The sequence below is a fragment of the Prunus avium genome, chromosome 2 (assembly GCF_965620075.1).
Source record: "Prunus avium chromosome 2, drPruAviu1.hap1.1, whole genome shotgun sequence".
NCBI classification, from domain to species: Eukaryota; Viridiplantae; Streptophyta; class Magnoliopsida; order Rosales; family Rosaceae; genus Prunus; species Prunus avium.
Window position 1 is genome coordinate 34,536,199 of NC_142285.1, and position 19,010 is coordinate 34,555,208.

A 19,010-nucleotide genomic window follows, 5' to 3' on the forward strand; every position below is an offset into this window, starting at 1 on the left:
AGTGTAACGATCAAACCATAAAATTTTGGATCCCAAACTTATTTGATGCGAACCTCTTTGTTTTCTTGTTTTCTATAGGTTGAATCACATCACAATCATCATGCTAATTAAGGAAAACAGAGCATTACCCCAAAAACAAACATTGCAAACAAGTTTGTTTTGCTATCACTATATCAAATATATATTAAAAAAAACTACTTAAAGACCCATCTCATCCGAAACCCATCTAATCCACATCTGACAAGCTTTTATTTGTTGAACTAATGACATCCCTAATTTTATATATAAATCCAAACGGTTTACAATAACATAAATTTTGGCGTGAATGGCTTGGATTGAGACATTCCACAAGAAGGCCTATAGTTCCCCATTTGTTTAGATGGGGATTTTGGCACGTAATAAGTTAAAATTAAGTAGTTCAACCAAAAAAGAAAAAAAAAATTAAGTCCAACATGATATAGGTTGGGTGGCTACAAATCCTGGGACTTGCCAAACCTCTCATAGTTGATAGTTTACAGATGCGCAGATCAGGCGGCTCCTATCAATTCCACATATTGCATCATGAAGCATAATGTTCAAAACCCAAATAAAATTAGGTCTCCAACTGTCTATTGATGACCAAGAAATATACATGTGGATGATCCAACTCCCATGCTGGACCATTAAGCATAGCCCTCTGGGGACCCCATAAAAACTAAAGTCAACGTTCTGAGTCTCACACATTTCAACCATTTCAACATCCACAAATCAAAAAGGTCATATAGCATCAAACGAGTCATTGCTCTAAATTGCATTTAAGATGGGATTTCAGGCCAGCTGAGACATTGGCAAGTCCTCCCACCACATTGCTGTCATATTCAACAAATCAAAATTGCAGATAAAATAATCTCACGATTGAACAGCATAGACTAGTTTGGAGAGCCAGTGAGTCACCTTGCATAGCAACCATACACTGTTCTGTGATGGGCATCTCTTGCAGCTGTGAGAAATTGCCCCCAACAACTATTTTATGTAATGCAGCCATGTGATATAACAGAGTGAGGTTAACCCCAGTTCGTTCCTGCCCTTCTCTGCAAATAGCACTTACAATACATCTAACCAAACCTAAAGGGAGAATCAACTCAGGCGTAACTTAGCAAAAAGGAAGCAAAACTCAAAAAACAATTCCTGAATCGCAATAGATGCGTACACTGCATAACAAACGGCATTTACTTGAGAGTATCTCAAAAAAGAACAGTTACCACTGGCATTTTAAGTGTTTACACTAGATTTGTACATCGAGCAAGTTCCACGACCTGGGACTTACTAGACTATTGACAAGGTTTGGTTAAGGTCTCTGGTTAACTACAATTGTTAGATAGCAGGCCTGCAGAAACTTGACACCAAGATACTGTCAGAAACTTCCAGAAACTGTTCAAATTGCTAGAGTACTGAAGACATTTTTCTTATGCAGCTCCTTTAATGGTGCAATCCCCATCTATCACAAAACCGCAACAATCAGTTGTATCCACTCAATTCCAGTCATTTGAAGTTGCTCAACAAATATGAGGATCAGAGAATTTGGAGTAATGGTTTAACACAGTAGAGGCTATGTTAGTTGAAAACCAGAGGCAAACTGACCCTTCTGCTTGAGAATTTTCTTCATCCTTGAGAACGAATTGGCAACCATATCACAAATACCTCACCAAAAAAGCAAATTATCTGTATATATACTTTGAGAGAGGAAACTTAATGCTCCTTGCCACCTGTAATCCATGTATAAACAAGATGTTATATTTCCAAAAGAATTCCTTAATCTTACATGACATAAAATTTTGGTATAATTTCAATTTGAGAAAAGCGTAAGGTTACCTTCAGAACCATATCTTCACTCACTGTAGATCGATATCGAGTTGAGCCCTCTAGTGGGCAGCTTCCACCAGTGACAATAAAATTAGCACTGCAGAGACTGGACAGTTGTAAGAGAACATCGGACATGAGCCCACCATTCCCATTTCGAATGCCTAACACATCATATCCTTCTTCCTCCTCATCAAGAGAACCTTCCCCTACAGATGTAATACACTGAAATATGGCTAATAACCTCTCCATTGGAAATGTTCCAGGATTCAGAAGTAATTCCTGTTCAGCAGTTTCCTTCTGTTCCATTGACTTCTCCGAGGCCCTAGTCATGAAGAAACATTATTAAGCGGAAATCAGTGTTTACAAGTGGTGCATTGCAGCATACCAACAAGTGAAAGAAAAGCAAAAGGTGCAAAGGTAGTCAATTGGCAAATCTTAATAAGATCTTTCAGAGATTTTTGTTTGAAGACAATTTGTAAAGAGAATCTTAAGAATTTCCCAACACTCCACTGCGAAAGTGCAGTAAAACAATATTCGTAATTTATGTCAGAAATTTTAATTACAGGTCATTCCAAACAACATAATAGAAAGAGCAACTCAAGTATTCGTTATTAATATAGTGAGGTGAAGGTAAAACAGAAGCAGGTGTTTGGACATATAGTTATCTTCATTCTTAAGAAAATACTTAAGTTTTAGCTTGGTTTCCTGCGGGAATTTGGAATTTCAGATCTTATATTTACAATATTAATGCGGTATTAACTTTTATGACAGCATGGAATACAAAGCTAGAGTTTGTATCCCACTTCAGTGCTGGATCATAGCCCAAATTTCACCAACTGAACCTATAGAGTATAAACTACATTAAAACAAGAATTATTCTTGATATGCACTTACTTCCTCCTTCGTTTTCGACTATTAGAACCTCCTGTGGAATCGAACAATGATGCATCAAGGGTAGCTGGGTTTCTTGAAGCAAGGAATGCCGAAATAAGGAGATACTTGGCAGACGTAGGCATATGGAAATCTAATTGATCAACCTCGCAATCTCCAAATTTCCTTGTGCTGCCCTTTCCTTTTGTCTCCCTAACTTCAACTTCAGTGGATGGATGAGATGAAACCTTAAATATCTCATTCAGTGAAGGAGCAACATGGGGCCGAAAATAATGATACAGCCTTTGGTTCAACTCTTTATTGGGAACAACACCCAGATTGGTTACAGGCTCGCAATATTTTGTGAATAATAGTGAGAAGGCAGGAGACAATTCATCCACCCGTCTGGTAATTCTACAGAAAGGCCTTAGCACGACACTAACAGAAAGAAAAGGGAATTCATCAATATAAACACAAAATGCAAAACATGAGTGCAGAGAAAAAAGGCTAACTATTATTCTTACCTGAGAAAAGAGGCATAAAGCTTTTTGTTTGCTTGGTTTCTCAAGAAGATTTGCTGAAGATCATCTTGAGTATAATCAGGAAGATATATAGGGATAGGCTCCACATAACCCATACTTGAGTAATATGTATCCGGTGAGGCACTGCTAATAAAGATAAGAGCGACCTCAGGCATTTTCAGAATGTCATAGAGATTAAATAGTAAAGGTAATATGGTAGAACCTTTTTCCCATCCTCTGACACGCTCCAAATTGTCAAATATCAAGTAGATCATATTTCCATTAGCCTTTCCGGACCTTTTGGAGCTTAATTTCCCCGAGTTTCCCTCAAGATTACCAAGAATGCTAAACAAGGCTTCGCGAAGAAAATTAACAAAATCAGATGGGCTTTCACAGCGCTTTGCACTTGAATAACCATTTACAGCCTTCTTTCGGTGAAGAAACAGTTGATTCAAAACAGACTCGAACAAGATTCGGGGATTATAACAGCTAAGGCAGCTTGAATAAACAAAAGGACGTTTAAGATGCCTAAATGTCTCTAGTACCATACTAGTTTTCCCGGTAGAAGTGCCTCCATATACAAAGATAGGAAGCATGGGAGAGTTCCGTGGACCCAGAAGTTGTAGAAGCTCCTGGATCTGATTACGTCTACCAGGAAAACTAGACAACAGATCATCCAAGCTAAAGGATTCTCCTTCTTCTCCAAGCACAAGGTCACTGAGAGTTGGCGGCTGAGAACTACTTGCATTAGTTTCTTCAACTACATTCTTTGAAGGGGTAGCTGCAGCGGAGGATCTGGTTGTTCTCCTTGTGGTTTTTGGGCTTTCCTCTTTACCCATGTCTGAATTCTGGCAGAAAAAGAAAAACAGTAACATTAAAGATACAAATTTGAGTACAGCCAACATTTAAGACAAACAATAGCACCTAGGAATTACAATGCAAACCAACAGCAAAAAGTGGATTCAAAATGAAGAAGTATTGAATCAGCTAATCAAACACAAAGCTGAGAACTACTTGCATTAGTTTCTTCAACTACATTCTTTGAAGGGGTAGCTGCAGCGGAGGATCTGGTTGTTCTCCTTGTGGTTTTTGGGCTTTCCTCTTTACCCATGTCTGAATTCTGGCAGAAAAAGAAAAACAGTAACATTAAAGATACGAATTTGAGTAGAGCCAACATTTAAGACAAACAATAGGACCTAGGAAAAAATGAATCTTCAATTTTCTCGGGAACCAAACAAGATTAGGTTTAAAAAATGAGGGAGGGGAGAAGCATCGAGTAGATAGGGGTTGAGGATTACTTGATCGGAAAACCCACCGGAATGTTCGCCGGAGAGACGAAAGAAATGCTAAGGAGAAGCAGTAACTGTATGTGACAGAACCCTCTGATCTGAATCGAAACCCTAACAAGTTCGTTTTTTGTTTTTATCTTATTTTTTTGGTCAGAAATCATTTTATAAGGTTAGTTGACAGAATAAGGAAAGCGCGGGAAACTTCTTTCCCGCCCAATTATCTCCAGTTTGAGTGCGGAAGGCCTATTAGGAGAGTATGTGTGATGGGCCGATGGACATGTTCTTTTTCTTTCATGAAAATGGCCAAAAGTTATAGTTAATTTTCCCTTCCCTTTTTTTTTTCTTTTTTGTTTACTGAAAGGGATAATTCGAACTTCGGACGTCTTCTACCATTGTAACTAGCCCCTTGGGCAGCATGTGCCAAATGTTTTTTTTTTTGGTTATTTTATTTTAAAATTTAAAAAGATAATGGGTAGTTGTGTTTCATAAAAATAGAACCCATTATCTGATTTTGTTTTTAATTATAATTATTTTTTAATATGAAAAAAGTGTAAATTTACCATATTATCTTGATTTAATTAATAATTTCAATTCTAAATGTTTGTGTGGGGGACTTTTTTGTTGGGAAGGCTTAGCTGTGCTGAATAGTTGAGATGTGAGGCGTTGGTGTCTGTGTATTTAATTGAGTTTGACTGTGGTTTTGCTGTTGTAAGGGTTTAATGCTAGAAGGTAGGAAATTGGAGATTGGGTAATAAATGTTGGAAGGTTGGCAGAAGGCGTGTTCTCTCTGCTGGGAGCTTCTATAATGAGGAGGCTATTTGAGGAGGCCCATCTCACCATCAAAAGGGGTGTGGTCCCCCAATGCCCCCCCCCCAAAATGTACTTTGTTTTTGGTTGTTGATGGTGAGATTTCACCTCCTCAAATAACCTCCTCACTCTAGCCTCTCCACTCTCTGGTTACCCATTCAACGGGCTTAAGAAAATGAGCTTGGGTTTTGGAGCTCCCAAACAGCCTAAAACCTTCATTCTTTTGAACCGTCGATGGGCCTCATGGATACTTGTAACCATATCCACCACAACCCACTCAGCAAGCCCTAGGCATATATGTGGCTTGGGCCCACTTAAGCTTGTCGGATGGTTTAGCATAGGAAAATGTATTATTGGCTTGGCATGACATGTACATTATTTTCTATATTTATTTAATGAATTAATCCCAAAATACAACTTTGATTAACGCATGACCAACATTATATGTTATATTGGGCTTGAAATATGTTTGGACTTCTCGTGACATCTTGGGTCTTAACAGTTTGTATATTAATCAAGGGCATTTTTTGGTATTTTGAATGTTTCACAATTCTATTCATTTTGCTTATATATATACTAGCCTATCCGTATGCGCTTCCGCGCCTACAAGGCCTTTTTAAAAAAATAAATAAATTTATTTTAGAATTAAAAAAGATAATGGGTGGTTGTGTTCCATAAAAAGAGGATCCATTATCTGATATTTCTTTTAATTTTAAAATTTTTTAATATGAAAAAGTGTGAATTTACCATATTATCCTCATTTAATTAATAATTTCAATTCTTAATGTTTGCATTAACCAAGGGTATTTTTTGGTATTTTGAATGTTTCACCATTCTCTGCCTTTTGCTTTATATATATATATATATATATATATTATATATAGATACATATATATGAAAAATTCCCATTAAGACCTAGAGTAGCTTTAGTAAGTAATTTTTTTTTAACATTTAAATTAGTTAATGGTATTTATTGAGATTTTGGCATTTTTTGTTGTTGTTGCCGAAGTTAGGAAGGGGAAGGGGGAAAACCTCACACACACGGGCCATGGGAGCTTGAATCCAGGACCACTTCAGAACACACAAAAGTCCTGAACCAATCCAACTAACACCCCTTGGTGAATTTTGAATTATTCACCAATTGATTCTATTGGTTATATTTTGAAACAAAGTACGTTAGTGTTTAAATTTCGAAAATTGTATAAGACCTTTGAGCAACTCCCGAACAAAACAAAAGTACGAGAATAAAAATAGAACTTAACATGATAATGATAAGTGCAAACAGAGCTTAACATTATAAAACTTTCATTCTTAATGCCCAATTTACAAATTTATGAAAAATTTAGGGAAACCCTATAGAGTGTTGTGTGTTCAATCCTCATAACAAAGAACAACATAACTTTAGCCAAAGAGAAGAAAATTAAACATAGAAATAAGTATAACATGTGAGTTATTGCCAGCCCCCCTTTGAGCTCTGTACAAGTCAAATTCAAGGCAATAAAAGAAATATCATACAATGGCAACATCAAACTTTTAGACTAGGAATATGAGTGAACCACAGTTGGACAACAAACTAAGCATATCATAACCCCCTCATCTGTGTATCTTCCCCCTCTCTCTCTCCCACCAACCCTGTGGTATTTTTCGTCATCATCTTAAGAGTCGCTTGAGGGGCTCACCCGGATAAAGGATCCTCGGCTCTGGCTGCCAACTATCACGTCTTTAAGTCGAGATATGGGGCCAAACATCCTTCCTGTTTTCTGTCGAGATGATGAAATAACAATGTCAGTGTCATTAAAAAATGGAAGGTCTAGGGTGAAACAAAGTGGTGCAAATGAACCAATGAGCGTTGGTGTGCACAATACGCTACTGCTAAAAAATGCAATTGTATGACCATACGATAGAAACAAAAGAACAAAAACCCACACGAGTTAAACTAACATCATGAAGTAACACATCTACGACATTTCATGATACGCTAACATCATAAAGTTTCACGGCATACACAATAAACGTCACATACTATTGAAATTACAAACTGTTATTAGATTGATTTAAATTCAGTAAGTATTTGCTATTTAAAATCCTAGATGGGAGGATGTGATTAGCCATTCAGTAAGCAAAAAGTTATGTGATAACCAACAAGAGAGATCAGGCAAAGGAAAACCGACAAACATAAGATGCATCAATTCCTTGACCAGAAAAAGAAGAGTGAAAATTGAAACATATTCATAATAGAAAACAATAGCAATCAACAAACCTGATCATTGACGCTCAACTGCCACTTTTGTTGTAGAGCCTGCCACCTCTCATTCTGCCACCGCTGCCCAAGTAACACAAGCCCCATCACAGCTGCTGCTACAAAAATAGACCAATATGCATTTGCTTCTTTTGCATGACAATACAAGGAAGCAGCTCTTCTTTTCCACCACGCTCCACAGGGCAGGCCAGAAACGTCAAATTTATCATCATGCGGTGGCCTTGGGGATTGTGAGATGTCCTCAGAAGAATCTAAACCTTGTTCTGAAGGTTCAATACGTCCAGGAAGAGCAGTGCTCTCACCATATGGGGTTGAACCACCAAGAGCTGTTTCACCATCTAAACTATATTTAGCAGCATCATATATAGTCTGCTCTTTGTCAGCCATAGACCCTTCCAGTGTAGCGCCTTCTTCAAAGTCTGCACCACCAATGGATAGCATATTATCCTTCTCTTTTGAAAACGGCATTCCTGTAAACTCATCCGGAACATTCAACCCTTTCAAAGTCAAAGTTTCTTCCTCCTTTCCACTGGACCTACCACCTTCAATACCTATCTCAGCCTCAGTTACTGCATCCTTGTCCACATGTTCATCATGAATTTTGCTGCTGTCAGTCTCCACAGGCAAATTCTCATGCTGACTGGGTGGAAAAACAAAGTGACCAGACATGAACAGAGCATGAGAAGTCTCCGCTTGCTCTCCATAGGTATTGATCTTGCCGTCATTGTTCAGTTCAACTCCTTGTGGACCAGGAGAAGCAGCATATGTTGATTCTGTAAGTGAGACAACTTCCCATCCATTCCCACGAGCAGTACTTTCCTCTACCTCCTCATTATCTGCCATCTTAAAGGAAGTTTCCTATTTCACATTTATAAGGCCCAAGTAGACACAAAATAACCAACAAGAAAAAACCCATCAGAATGCCGTAAAAAGAGATACAAATCAAATCAATTCTTATCTTCAGGTCATGAGAATGTCTCGGTCACAACACATTTACACAGTAAAATGCATGCAGAACATTACTTTAAAGCAAAACTATCTTGTGTATGATCAAGCAACTTTCTTTTGGGTCAACAACAATGAATTAAAATGACTTAAACCACACTTAAATAAGAACAAAAAGTTCATACATAATCTATTTTTGGCCACTAAAATAGTAATTTCTATGGATTTCATTTCCACACATAAAAATCAAACTAACCTTATATTACACAGAACAAAGTTCTCATTTCCATTCAAAAACCAGAGTACAGTATATAAGAAATGACAAATACATATTTGCAATTAACAAAAGTAATGTTTTCCCAATTACAAAATATAAAATAAAAACTAATTAATTCCAACCAAACACATACTTAATCAATAGAAAATTGACTAAGAACCAACCCTCAGTATCAACAAAGTAATCCTCAACAACCTAATCACATGCTGCTAAGCAACAAAAAAAAAAAAAAAAACAGAACAATTTGCATGTGAATAATTGGATACAAATAACATCACCAAACTCCTCCAAACAATCCAAATCCAAATCTAAAGCAAAAGCATCAACCAGTCCAATCAATCAAACACAGCAATCAACTACCAAAAAATAAACAAATACATCGGATTAATTTCGAATACGAAGAACTCACAGAAACTCGTGACGGGATTAGATCTAGAGGAATATATGATCGAGAATCGCAACGACGAGGTTGTGATGGGGTTGAAGGTTAAAAATGAAAAACTGTATCGTGAAGTGGAAGAATAAATGGAGGGGGATGGGGTCTTTTATACGCGGAGATTTCTCGAGTAATAAGAGAGGGAGATGAAGAAGGAAACCGGCGGTACCGGTAAGGATAAACTGGACACGTCGGTTGACCGGCTGTATCAGGTGGGGTTGAGGTTTGTCGGCTAGCGGGTGTGTAGGGGGTGAGAGCTGTGATTTTACCGGTAACGGAAGTGAGGGTTGCGTGTGTGCCGAGCGAGGAACTTACTGCGTCACGCCAGATTTCTGTTTGTTAATGAGTGGCGTTATTGTCATTTTCAGTTATTTTTCCTTTTTTCTTATCCATTTCGCGTGTGTTGCTATTTACATTACCATATCCAACTTTTAATGAAATTTTTTGTGTCCAATTTAATGTTGGATATTTTTTAAAAGAGATTGAATCTTTGAATTTTTTTAAACTAATATTGGAGGTTTCGAATTTGCCACCTCTTTTAACATTAAAAAGAGAAATACCATTAAATCGAGAACTAATTAGTTGAATTAATATATTAAAAGATAAGTAGTTAAAAATTTACTATATTGCTCAGAAATCATTAAGCAACTTTTAATTTTCAAAATATTTAAAAATTGACCAATTCAACTAACTATTAATTTAGTAATGTTTCTCTAATGAATGTTGGAAGACATTGAAAAAGTAAGTTAAAAACACTGCATTCAACCCATTTCAATACTTTAAAAAATTGGAGTTTTATAAATCTTTGCTCTTGTTGTGTTGTTTCGTTCAATGAATGTGGACTGTTTATGTTGATATGTGTAATGATGGTTCTCTTTTATATATAATAATAAGCTACGTTGATTTAATTTACGGAAATAAGAACTCGAACTTAGATGTAAGGAGACAAATTTACTATTTTGATCAACTGATTTAACCCACGATGATAATATTTGTTACTATAGTTGATTATCCAAATTAGTTAAGAGATGGGTGGGGAAAATGCAAGTGAACCATAACTTTCACAATTCGTTTTTATTTTATTTTCCATAATAATCTAATGGATATGGCAAATTGGCAATGATGGCATGGTAGTGAAAACAAAGGAAGTGGGTTGCAAATATAAAAATAGATTCCCCACCATAGTCAATCATTGCGGTGCCAGCGTGACACCTCAAACCTTTTCCCTTGTCGTTTCAAATTTTAAAAAAAGATAAGATAGTGATAGTCTGCACATACGGTATGTCGTCTGTTAAGATTGGGCCTCCACCCAGCCCAGTAAAAGCCCATCCAAAAGATGCGGAGAATAATCACCCACTACTTAAAGACCTCCGTCGAGAAAATAAAACAAACTGCAGACCACTCAGACCAGAGAGTCAAGAGTAGAGAGAGAGAGAGAGAGAGAGATAGAGAGGAAATGGGGGATTTATACGCTTTGGATTTTGATGGAGTTTTGTGTGATAGCTGTGGAGAGAGCTCCCTCTCTGCTGTGAAGGTTGTGTTTTGTGTTTGCGCATTTTTACAAGCTTGAAAATATTTGCTTGATTGATTGTTTAATTTGTTTGAATGGTGGTTATGTGTAGGCTGCTAAAGTGAGATGGCCAAGTTTATTCAACGGTGTGGATTCAACTTTGGAGGATTGGGTTGTTGAGCAGATGCACATAGTAAGTCCTCCATATAATAATTACACAAATTTTATGTATATAATGTATCGTTTCTAGACTGTCGGACGTTAACCCGTGTTTGAATGAAGAAGGAATAATGAATTATGGTGTGGCAGGTGAGGCCTGTGGTGGAAACTGGATATGAGAATCTGCTGCTTGTGAGGTTGCTGCTGGAGGCGAGAATACCTTCTATACGAAAGTCATCGGTCGCGGAAGGGATTACAGTGGAGGGGATATTGGAGAAGTGGTCAGAGCTGAAGCCTGTGATTATGGAAGAGTGGGGTGAGGAGAGGGATGCTCTTATTAATCTTTTTGGAAAGGTCAGGGATGAGTGGATGGATGAGGACCTAACAACTTGGATTGGTGCAAATAGGTATCCAATTCAGACTTTTCTTGCAAAGGACCCATTTATTCATATACAAAAGACAATATCATTTTAAGGTTGTTTGATTTCAGATTTAATTTATTCTTGTTTAACATAAGGGTTTTTATCTCGAAACGTCCATGTGGTTCACGAAACTATTAATCCTTTATGCGGGGTTAACATGAACGTCAAGGACGTTTTGTGATTGGAAAAAAACCCCTTAACATAATTCTAGTCTCTTCTCAAACTTGTTGGGACTGGGAGGCTCAATGCATATCTAAGTAGGAGATAATTTGCTTGCAGATTATATCCAGGTGTTCCTGATGCTCTAAAATTTGCAAGCTCAACCATATACATTGTCACCACAAAACAGGTGTGAGTATCTTTGTTTTCTCTTTCTGAAACAATCCAATTAAAGACTGAAAATGTTGTGGTTGCTGTAAATGTGAACTTTTGCCCTTTGTCATTCTCTCACTTTCTTATTTCCTGTTCTTCCTTCACCTATTGCAGAGCCGATTTGCTGATGCTTTACTGCGAGAACTTGCAGGAGTTACAATACCGCCTGAAAGAATATTTGGTCTTGGTAGTGGGTTAGTGGAAATTAACTTGATTTCAATCTGTGTTTGATTTTTTTGGTACTTATGCCTGTGGTTGGTTTTCCCTAATGTGGAACTTTACCCTTATGTATTGAATTCCTCTTCCAGTCCCAAGGTAGAAGTATTGAAGCAGCTTCAAAAGAAACCAGAACATCAGGGGCTGAAACTGCAGTAAGATACTTTTCTGCTTCGTATTTGAATTTTTTTTGTAAGATACTAAATGCTCAGAATTTTCGATAATATACGCTCAACATTGACCAGCTTTGTCGAAGATCGACTGGCAACCCTAAAGAATGTGATCAAAGAACCTGAATTGGATGGTTGGAATTTGTATCTAGGTAAAATTTTCCGTTTACCCTTATTAAACACAGACTCTTTAACTTGTCTATTATATTGCTGTATGTGCTTCATTGTGGTAACCATTCGCTGCGGTTGCTAATTTGGGATGAATTGGATCAGGGGATTGGGGGTACAATACACAGAAGGAGAGGGAGGAGGCAGCTACAATTCCCAGGATTCGGATCCTTGAGCTTTCTGACTTCAGTAAGAAGTTGAAGTAGCTGTGAATGTATTCATTCAGTTAAACTGGAAACGACAAACTTCGTTGTCGGAGACTTAGAATCTTACAGTCAGAAATTTTATGTACTTCCTCTGTTGTAATCTGTTGAACAGAATTTGTCTCCTTTCAAACAAAGAAGCTGAGTATTATTGAAGTTGCTTCTGGTGAAATACTTACCTTTTACACCTGCAGGTGACTAACTGGGATATCCCGCACAGATGAGAAAATGGTAAATAGATGGCCTACTCTTGAGCAGTTTTTATGCACTGGTTCCATTAAAATAAATAGATAAAAACAGAATCTCGATAAATAATCATGTCTACAATTGTCATTTCGCATATCTGTCGGCTTCATCAGCAGCCTAAAATCAACTTGAATGGTAATACATGAATATTCGGAGTGGAGGTTGCTATGGAGTTAAAAAATGGTCATTATATTGCATGTCAGAAAACTTACAAGTATAGCTACATTTCCTCTTTCAAATGCCTATTACTCTCTGCTGGACTGTCATTCTCCACTCTCTTTTTCTCATTTTGGAGCTTTCTCAACAACTTCCTCCATAGGAGGATCTCCAGGTCTTCGAAAAACTTGATCGCCAATCTTTATTTCATAGGCATCAGGTTGGTTCAACGCAAACTCTTTCAACTGGAGACTAGAGGGAAAGAAAGGGATAAAACATTATAAGAACAAAAGAAAGCAGAAGCTCGTGCAAAAGCTCAAGACTTCAATCTTTTCTCTTTGTTGTGAAAAGCATTCTTAAGAAACGAAAGACATCTACAATCATGGAGCAATTTCTCCAGCAAGACACAAAGTGGGGGTGAAAGAAACATACCTCTGTCGTGTCTTGGCCTCGTTCCATGTTGAACATGATTGTGTTTAGATCAACACCCATGAATATCACCCCAAGAGCTCCAGTTCTCAGAACTTTAGTCCATTTTGTAGCCATCTCAGCTACTGTATCTTGCGAGGGGAAAAGATGCCCCTACTAACCCGAGGCTTATGAAATAAAAAAAGTTTGAAAAAACTCGTCCAGCCGCGCGGCTATACTATTTATTAAATATATTTCCAAAAAACCCCAAGTATACTATTTATTTTTTTATTTTTAAAAAAGGTGACCCGCCTAGCGCCTAGAACCTAACTGGGGGTTTTTTTATTTTAAAAATAGTATAGCCGAACGGCTATACTATTAATTTCAAAAAAATTTAAAAAACGGAAGTATAGACGACCGGCTAGACTCCTACCAATCATTTGACTTCTGATGCCGATATCAAGGTATCTTTGCTTTCATTAAGATTTCGACTTCTCTGCCTTCTCCTCACCCTCCTCATGGTGGTCGTTGTCACCAGCGGTCCAAATCTAAAGCCAAAGCACCCACCAGTGCAAATTGTTGTACATTCTTTACATCTTTTTCCTGAAAACTGTTTCTGCTGTAAATATGTTTGTATAGTTCCTTCTGAAGCTTCACTTCTGCAATTTTCATTTGTCACCTAAAGCACATCTCATAGCCAATCCATAAAAATGTACTTCCTACTTAATAAGCGATGTCTCTTGCAATTGGCTCCATCATTGAAACCTTGATTCTAAAGAAGCGTAATTTCTTTTCCTCTTTTTACATTTCATGACTTTTGATGAATTAGTGCACAAGTTGTTCAAATTAATGTCCTAGTGGTGTTATTAATATGTACATGTCTTTTTGTATAAATAGAAAAGCTAGTGCCGAGAGCAATATCCTCTCCCTTGTTTTTGCTCTGTTTTTTCCTTCTTCATTTCTATTGCTATTTGCTTGTGTTTATGAGACTGAGATACTTTATAGTCCAATGTAGAATACAGAAAACTTGATCCGGCCCAATGTATCATCAATTTCTCTTTTCTTCTGTTTAAAGACAAGTATTTTCTTTCTTACATAGACGAAAGATAATTACATATGTTAACTCAAATTCCATTGTTTTATTCATAACAGCAATACAGTAAAAGGCAATTCTGCGTCTACATTTCCTACATTGCGAAAGAAAAAAACATACACCATGAGGTACACAAGAACATCATAACAAATAGTTCATGGGAGAAGTTCCCGTTAAGTTCTTACAAATAACAGCACAACTAATATACTAAAATGGTTCCTTTATTTCAGTGAGATCCCTTATCATCACTCAAATACTCGAAAACTAGTACAAATAGGAGTCCTTCATCGCATCCATCTTCAACTGAAGGGAAGCATGTCGTCTCAAAGGTGCCTGCGCTAAAGACAAAGGTTAAACAACCCATAAGATTGAAAAAGATAAATCACATAAACTAAGGGACCATTCGATAACCATTTCAATTTTAGTTTTTAATTTTCATTTCTTATGCTAGATAATAGAGGGAAAAGAGGGAGAATAGAGGATGGGGAATGAGTAACAAAAGTAAAAACAAAAACTAAAAAAATGAAATCTATTTGAAATTGTTTTAACTTTTTTTTTTTTTTTTTTAACTTTTGTTACTCCTCCCTCCCATCCTTACTCTCATTTTCCTCCATACTCTAGCACAAAAAATGAAAACTAAAAACAGAAATTGAATTGGTTATCAATCATGCCCTAAATTAGTCACGCACACATCCTCACTCTCGATCCTAGACTCATAGTCTAGGATTATAACCATTGAACAAAAATCATGCATGCATGTTCAATTTATATAGCAAAAGATAGAGAACATTCATGTTTCCTTTGATTTGATATTACTTATGTTCTGTAATATCTGCATGTATATTCAGGGTTAAGAACAACTAACTTGCATGATTTAATTTCATAACTAGTATGTAAGAAAGATAGTAGTAATTACCATTTATTTATTAAGGATCCTTTGCCTGATGATTTCTGCCTTCACGTACAGCCAATCGTTCAGAAAGGTCAAGAAATTGAAGTACGTATATCTGCATGACATGTTGAGAAAAAGAGTGCCACAAACTCCCCAAAATCCAACAACAAACCCAAACCCCATGCTGATGTAAAATCCTTGTCTTATGAGCCCATCTTTATCGTCTTCATTCACCAACACAGGTTGTCCTGGACCTTTTTCCTCCTCAGAGCATGTCCTTGGGAGTGGTTCTCCACAAAGCAGAGGATTTCCACCATAAGCAGAGTCAAAGGTTTGGAGCTGAGTGCCTATAGGAATTTTTCCAGACAAGTTGTTTTCTGACAAGTCCAAGTAACCAATACGATTTATCTGAGAAATACTTACTGGAATTCTGCCATTTATCTGGTTTCTTGATAAATCAAGAGAATCTAACTCTTGCAAATTTCCAATCCTTGAAGGTATTTGACCTATTAATCGGTTTCTCGACAAGTTTAAAGAAACCAAACCAACAAGATAAGTGATTTCAGTAGGAATCTCCCCACTCAACTTATTACATGAGAGATCAATACTCTTTACAAGTCCCAGAATACTTTTGTATTTTGACCTTACTCCTTTCCATATTAAAGATGTTTCATCATCATAAGGCAACAAATAGAATGATTCTCCTGACTGAAAAATATTCAAATGTTCGATACTTGGACTTGAATGTCCATTTTGAGCCAAAGTAGTCCAAGTGTTGAGACATTTGGGTATAGTTCCAGAGATGTTGTTCATCGACAAATCCAAAATTTGAAGTTTTGTAAGATGGCATAACTGTGGCGGGATGCTCCTATAAAACTGATTAGATCGAAGGATAATGATAGCCAAATTTAGCAGATTTTCTCCTAGCCATTCAGGTATTAATCCTGATATTTTATTTTCCCCGACATCAACAAGTTTCAAATCTCTGCAATTCTTCATTTGTGAAGGCAACTCTCCCACAAATCTGTTGTTATTTAGGTTTAGTGTCTCGATATGAATCAAGTGTCCCATCGTAATAGGAATTTTCCCAGATAAAGAGTTGTTGCTCAAATCAAGAAAGAGTAATTGTTGAAAATGAATCCAGCAATCTGGAAGTTCTCCGGATACATGGTTGCTTGAGAGATCAAGATAGGTTAAATGACTCTCCTTTGTTGTACTTGTACACAAAAATGAAGCTGACCCTGAAAATTTATTATTGGACAGATCTAGAATTGATACGTTTGATAGGATTGACGGGATTGGACCCTCCAATTGGTTCCAACTCACATTTAAATAATTAGATGCTAACTCTGATCTCAAATTTCCTCTAATTTGATTGTGAGACAAATCCATATACTCGACTTTATTTTGCAAATCCCCCAACCAAGTTGGAATGGTATCAGAAATTCCAGAATCAGAAATATCCAGCCAGTAATAACTTTTCTGAGTTCGAAGCCATTTCGGGAAATACGGCCCCATCTTACAAGACCCCAATCCTATCTCATACAATTGAAAGGGAGGAACCCAATCAAAACTGAAGTTTAAAACTAGTGAGTTAGAAGATAAATCCAAAACCCTTAATTTGGAGAGTTTTGAGAAATGAGTTTCTGAAATGACTCCTTGAAAAGAATTCATACGCAAATCGATAAACTCCAGATTGGACATCTGTCCAATACTTTCAGGTATTCTTCCACTCAATTTATTTTCCGAGAGATCAAGATAAACAAGGTTGGTATAAGTACCGGGCAACAGTGGGAAGATTGATGAGTTAAGATTGTTTTTGTAGAGATCGACATAAACAAGAGATTTAGAAGAATTCAAGAGAGAAACATAGGATATAACTGGAGGAGGAAGATTACACCCGTATAATGTCAAATTTGTTAGCTTAGGAAGCATATTAACTGCTTCCAGCCAACCAACAGCATCACTGAGATTAACGAAACTTAGGTCCAAGTATTTTAGACGAGAAAGAGTAGGAAGCCAATAGAGATTTTTAGAATAAATAGAGCCAGGAGGAATATCTTGATGAAGATCGAGATAATGCAAGTTTCTAAGGTTTCCAAGTTGATATGGAATTAAACCTCCAAAATTTGCATGAGAGAGATCGAGGAATCTTAAATTGCTCAGAGATCCAATGAAATCTGGAATTTGGCTCCCATTGAAATCAATCCCACTAAGGTCCAAATGTTCCAAATGCTGCAACTCAATGAGTTTAGGACTAATCTTACCTCGCAAACCACGGAGTCCAAGATCAAGCTTAACAACATGGCCAGTTTGGTTGCTGCAGTGGACTCCATCCCATTCGCAGCAATCTTTGTTTTGGTTGCCCCAGGAAAGGAAGGGATCGCCGAAGCTGTAGTAAGTCACGAGACCTTGTTTAAGTGCAAGGAGTGCTTGCCTTTCCCTCTCGCTGCATCCAATGCAAGGATTGTTCATGTGTAGTAAAATCAGAACCACAATTGCATAGAGGAGTTTGAAGCAGCACCTTACTCCAACCATGTTAGTTAGAGTCATGTTGAAGACGAAGAAGCACAAGTATTCAGACAAAGATAAAGGCACAACCAAAACTGGTGAAGTATATATGCTTGTCTGATATCTCAAGATACAAGCATTAATTGTGTATTTATAATCGTTACCATAGCCTCAACTCCTGTACAATAATTCTACTAAAACACATGATTCACGAAGGGAGACTTTCCTCCTAGTGAACTACAGTGTGAACCCCTGAAATTTCCACCGTTTGTCAGAAGTAAACGGTGTTTATTTTGGGCTTCTCTTCCCCAGGAAGGGAGGGGATGGATGTCGTCAGCCACGAGACCTTGTTTAAGTGCAAGGAGTGCTTGCCTTTCCCTCTCGCTGCATCCAATGCAAGGATTGTTCATGTGTAGTAAAATCAGCACCACAATTGCATAGAGGAGTTTGAAGCAGCACCTTACTCCAACCATGTTAGTTAGAGTCATGATCAAGACGAAGAAGCACAACTATATTCAGACAAAGATAAAGGCACAACCAAAACTGGTGAAGTATATATGCTTGTCTCATATCTCAAGATACAAGCATTAATTCTGTATTTATAATTCTACTAAAACAAATGATTCACATGGGTGAGTCTTTGCGAAATTTTGAATTTCTGAATAACCTAAAGGCGTCTATTATTAGGGGCATTGACAAATCAGTCCAGATTCAAGGTCCAAAGAACAAAAATGCTGCAGGTCTAAAAAAGTGGCCAAATCGGTCCATATACGCAATGAGTCTTGTATGTCAGCATTAAATATGCACCCTATTTACATCAATGCCACTGGGTAATGATACAAACAAACCCTGCCATATACTATTCCTTTTTGAGATATATATACGCATTCAGACAAAGAGATAAAGGCACAACCAAAACTGGTGTAGTATATATGCATTAATTGTGTATTTATAATCGTTACCATAGCCTCAACACATGATTCACGAAGGGAGACTTTCTAATGCACCAAACATGGGTCACGAAGGGAGACTTTCTAATGCACCAAACATGGGTCACGAAGGGAGACTTTCTAATGCACCAAACATGGGGTTCACATTGTTTTAAGATTGCAAAATCTATGAATTAAGTGTGTCCACTTCATGATGTATTCACGTCGTCTTCTCTGTCTCTCTATGCCACTATGATTTGACACCGTGGCATGAAATGGACTATATTATCCTCTTCTTCATGTCATAT

At 37.2% G+C, this 19,010-nt stretch overlaps 4 protein-coding genes across 7 annotated transcripts; 1 reads left to right on the forward strand and 3 right to left on the reverse strand.

Annotated features, from left to right (window-relative positions):
- Window positions 1-574: 574 nt before the first annotated feature.
- On the reverse strand, window positions 575-4,656 carry LOC110745137 (origin of replication complex subunit 5-like). Of its 4 annotated transcripts, none has more exons than XM_021945221.2 (6): window positions 4,532-4,656; window positions 4,252-4,353; window positions 3,237-4,081; window positions 2,737-3,150; window positions 1,852-2,164; window positions 575-1,745 (listed from the first exon to the last, which is right to left on the reverse strand). In XM_021945221.2, the coding sequence occupies exons 2-6, from the start codon at window positions 4,342-4,344 to the stop codon at window positions 1,698-1,700; spliced, it is 1,713 nt and encodes a 570-aa protein (XP_021800913.1). In that variant the 5' UTR covers window positions 4,345-4,353; window positions 4,532-4,656; the 3' UTR covers window positions 575-1,697. The 4 variants fall into 4 exon arrangements, with proteins under 4 accessions (XP_021800913.1, XP_021800919.1, XP_088103970.1 ...); XM_021945227.2 differs by having other exon boundaries at window positions 4,549-4,646; XM_088247844.1 differs by lacking the exon at window positions 4,252-4,353 and having other exon boundaries at window positions 4,532-4,646.
- A 2,073-nt stretch (window positions 4,657-6,729) lies between these two features.
- LOC110744507 (ATG8-interacting protein 2-like) lies at window positions 6,730-9,458 on the reverse strand. The gene is made up of 3 exons (XM_088249380.1): window positions 9,221-9,458; window positions 7,590-8,447; window positions 6,730-7,089 (listed from the first exon to the last, which is right to left on the reverse strand). Exons 2-3 carry the CDS (start codon window positions 8,430-8,432, stop codon window positions 6,985-6,987), a joined length of 948 nt encoding a protein of 315 aa, XP_088105506.1. The 5' UTR covers window positions 8,433-8,447; window positions 9,221-9,458; the 3' UTR covers window positions 6,730-6,984.
- Window positions 9,459-10,619: 1,161 nt separating this feature from the next.
- On the forward strand, window positions 10,620-12,623 carry LOC110744517 (uncharacterized). Its single transcript, XM_088247954.1, has 8 exons — window positions 10,620-10,781; window positions 10,870-10,950; window positions 11,067-11,323; window positions 11,618-11,687; window positions 11,825-11,904; window positions 12,019-12,081; window positions 12,172-12,248; window positions 12,370-12,623. Exons 1-8 carry the CDS (start codon window positions 10,704-10,706, stop codon window positions 12,468-12,470), a joined length of 807 nt encoding a protein of 268 aa, XP_088104080.1. The 5' UTR covers window positions 10,620-10,703; the 3' UTR covers window positions 12,471-12,623.
- Window positions 12,624-14,332: 1,709 nt separating this feature from the next.
- LOC148296928 (receptor-like protein EIX1) lies at window positions 14,333-18,426 on the reverse strand. The gene is made up of 2 exons (XM_088248126.1): window positions 15,287-18,426; window positions 14,333-14,703 (listed from the first exon to the last, which is right to left on the reverse strand). The coding sequence occupies exon 1, from the start codon at window positions 17,813-17,815 to the stop codon at window positions 15,290-15,292; it is 2,526 nt and encodes an 841-aa protein (XP_088104252.1). The 5' UTR covers window positions 17,816-18,426; the 3' UTR covers window positions 14,333-14,703; window positions 15,287-15,289.
- Window positions 18,427-19,010: the final 584 nt, after the last annotated feature.

What these genes read in the sequence shown, in the direction of transcription:
- LOC110745137 (XM_021945221.2), bottom strand. Translation starts at nt 4,344, where the DNA reads ATGGGTAAAGAGGAAAGCCCAAAAACCACAAGGAGAACAACCAGATCC. An exon ending in CTTTATGCCTCTTTTCTCAG is followed by an intron (nt 3,151 to 3,236) that starts GTAAGAATAATA and finishes TCTTTCTGTTAG; the next exon opens with TGTCGTGCTAAGGCCTTTCT. An exon ending in GTGAAGATATGGTTCTGAAG is followed by an intron (nt 1,746 to 1,851) that starts GTAACCTTACGC and finishes CATGGATTACAG; the next exon opens with GTGGCAAGGAGCATTAAGTT.
- LOC110744507 (XM_088249380.1), bottom strand. Translation starts at nt 8,432, where the DNA reads ATGGCAGATAATGAGGAGGTAGAGGAAAGTACTGCTCGTGGGAATGGA. An exon ending in AGTTGAGCGTCAATGATCAG is followed by an intron (nt 7,090 to 7,589) that starts GTTTGTTGATTG and finishes TCATCTCGACAG; the next exon opens with AAAACAGGAAGGATGTTTGG.
- LOC110744517 (XM_088247954.1), top strand. Translation starts at nt 10,704, where the DNA reads ATGGGGGATTTATACGCTTTGGATTTTGATGGAGTTTTGTGTGATAGC. An exon ending in TTGTTGAGCAGATGCACATA is followed by an intron (nt 10,951 to 11,066) that starts GTAAGTCCTCCA and finishes ATGGTGTGGCAG; the next exon opens with GTGAGGCCTGTGGTGGAAAC. An exon ending in ACTTGGATTGGTGCAAATAG is followed by an intron (nt 11,324 to 11,617) that starts GTATCCAATTCA and finishes ATTTGCTTGCAG; the next exon opens with ATTATATCCAGGTGTTCCTG.
- LOC148296928 (XM_088248126.1), bottom strand. Translation starts at nt 17,815, where the DNA reads ATGACTCTAACTAACATGGTTGGAGTAAGGTGCTGCTTCAAACTCCTC.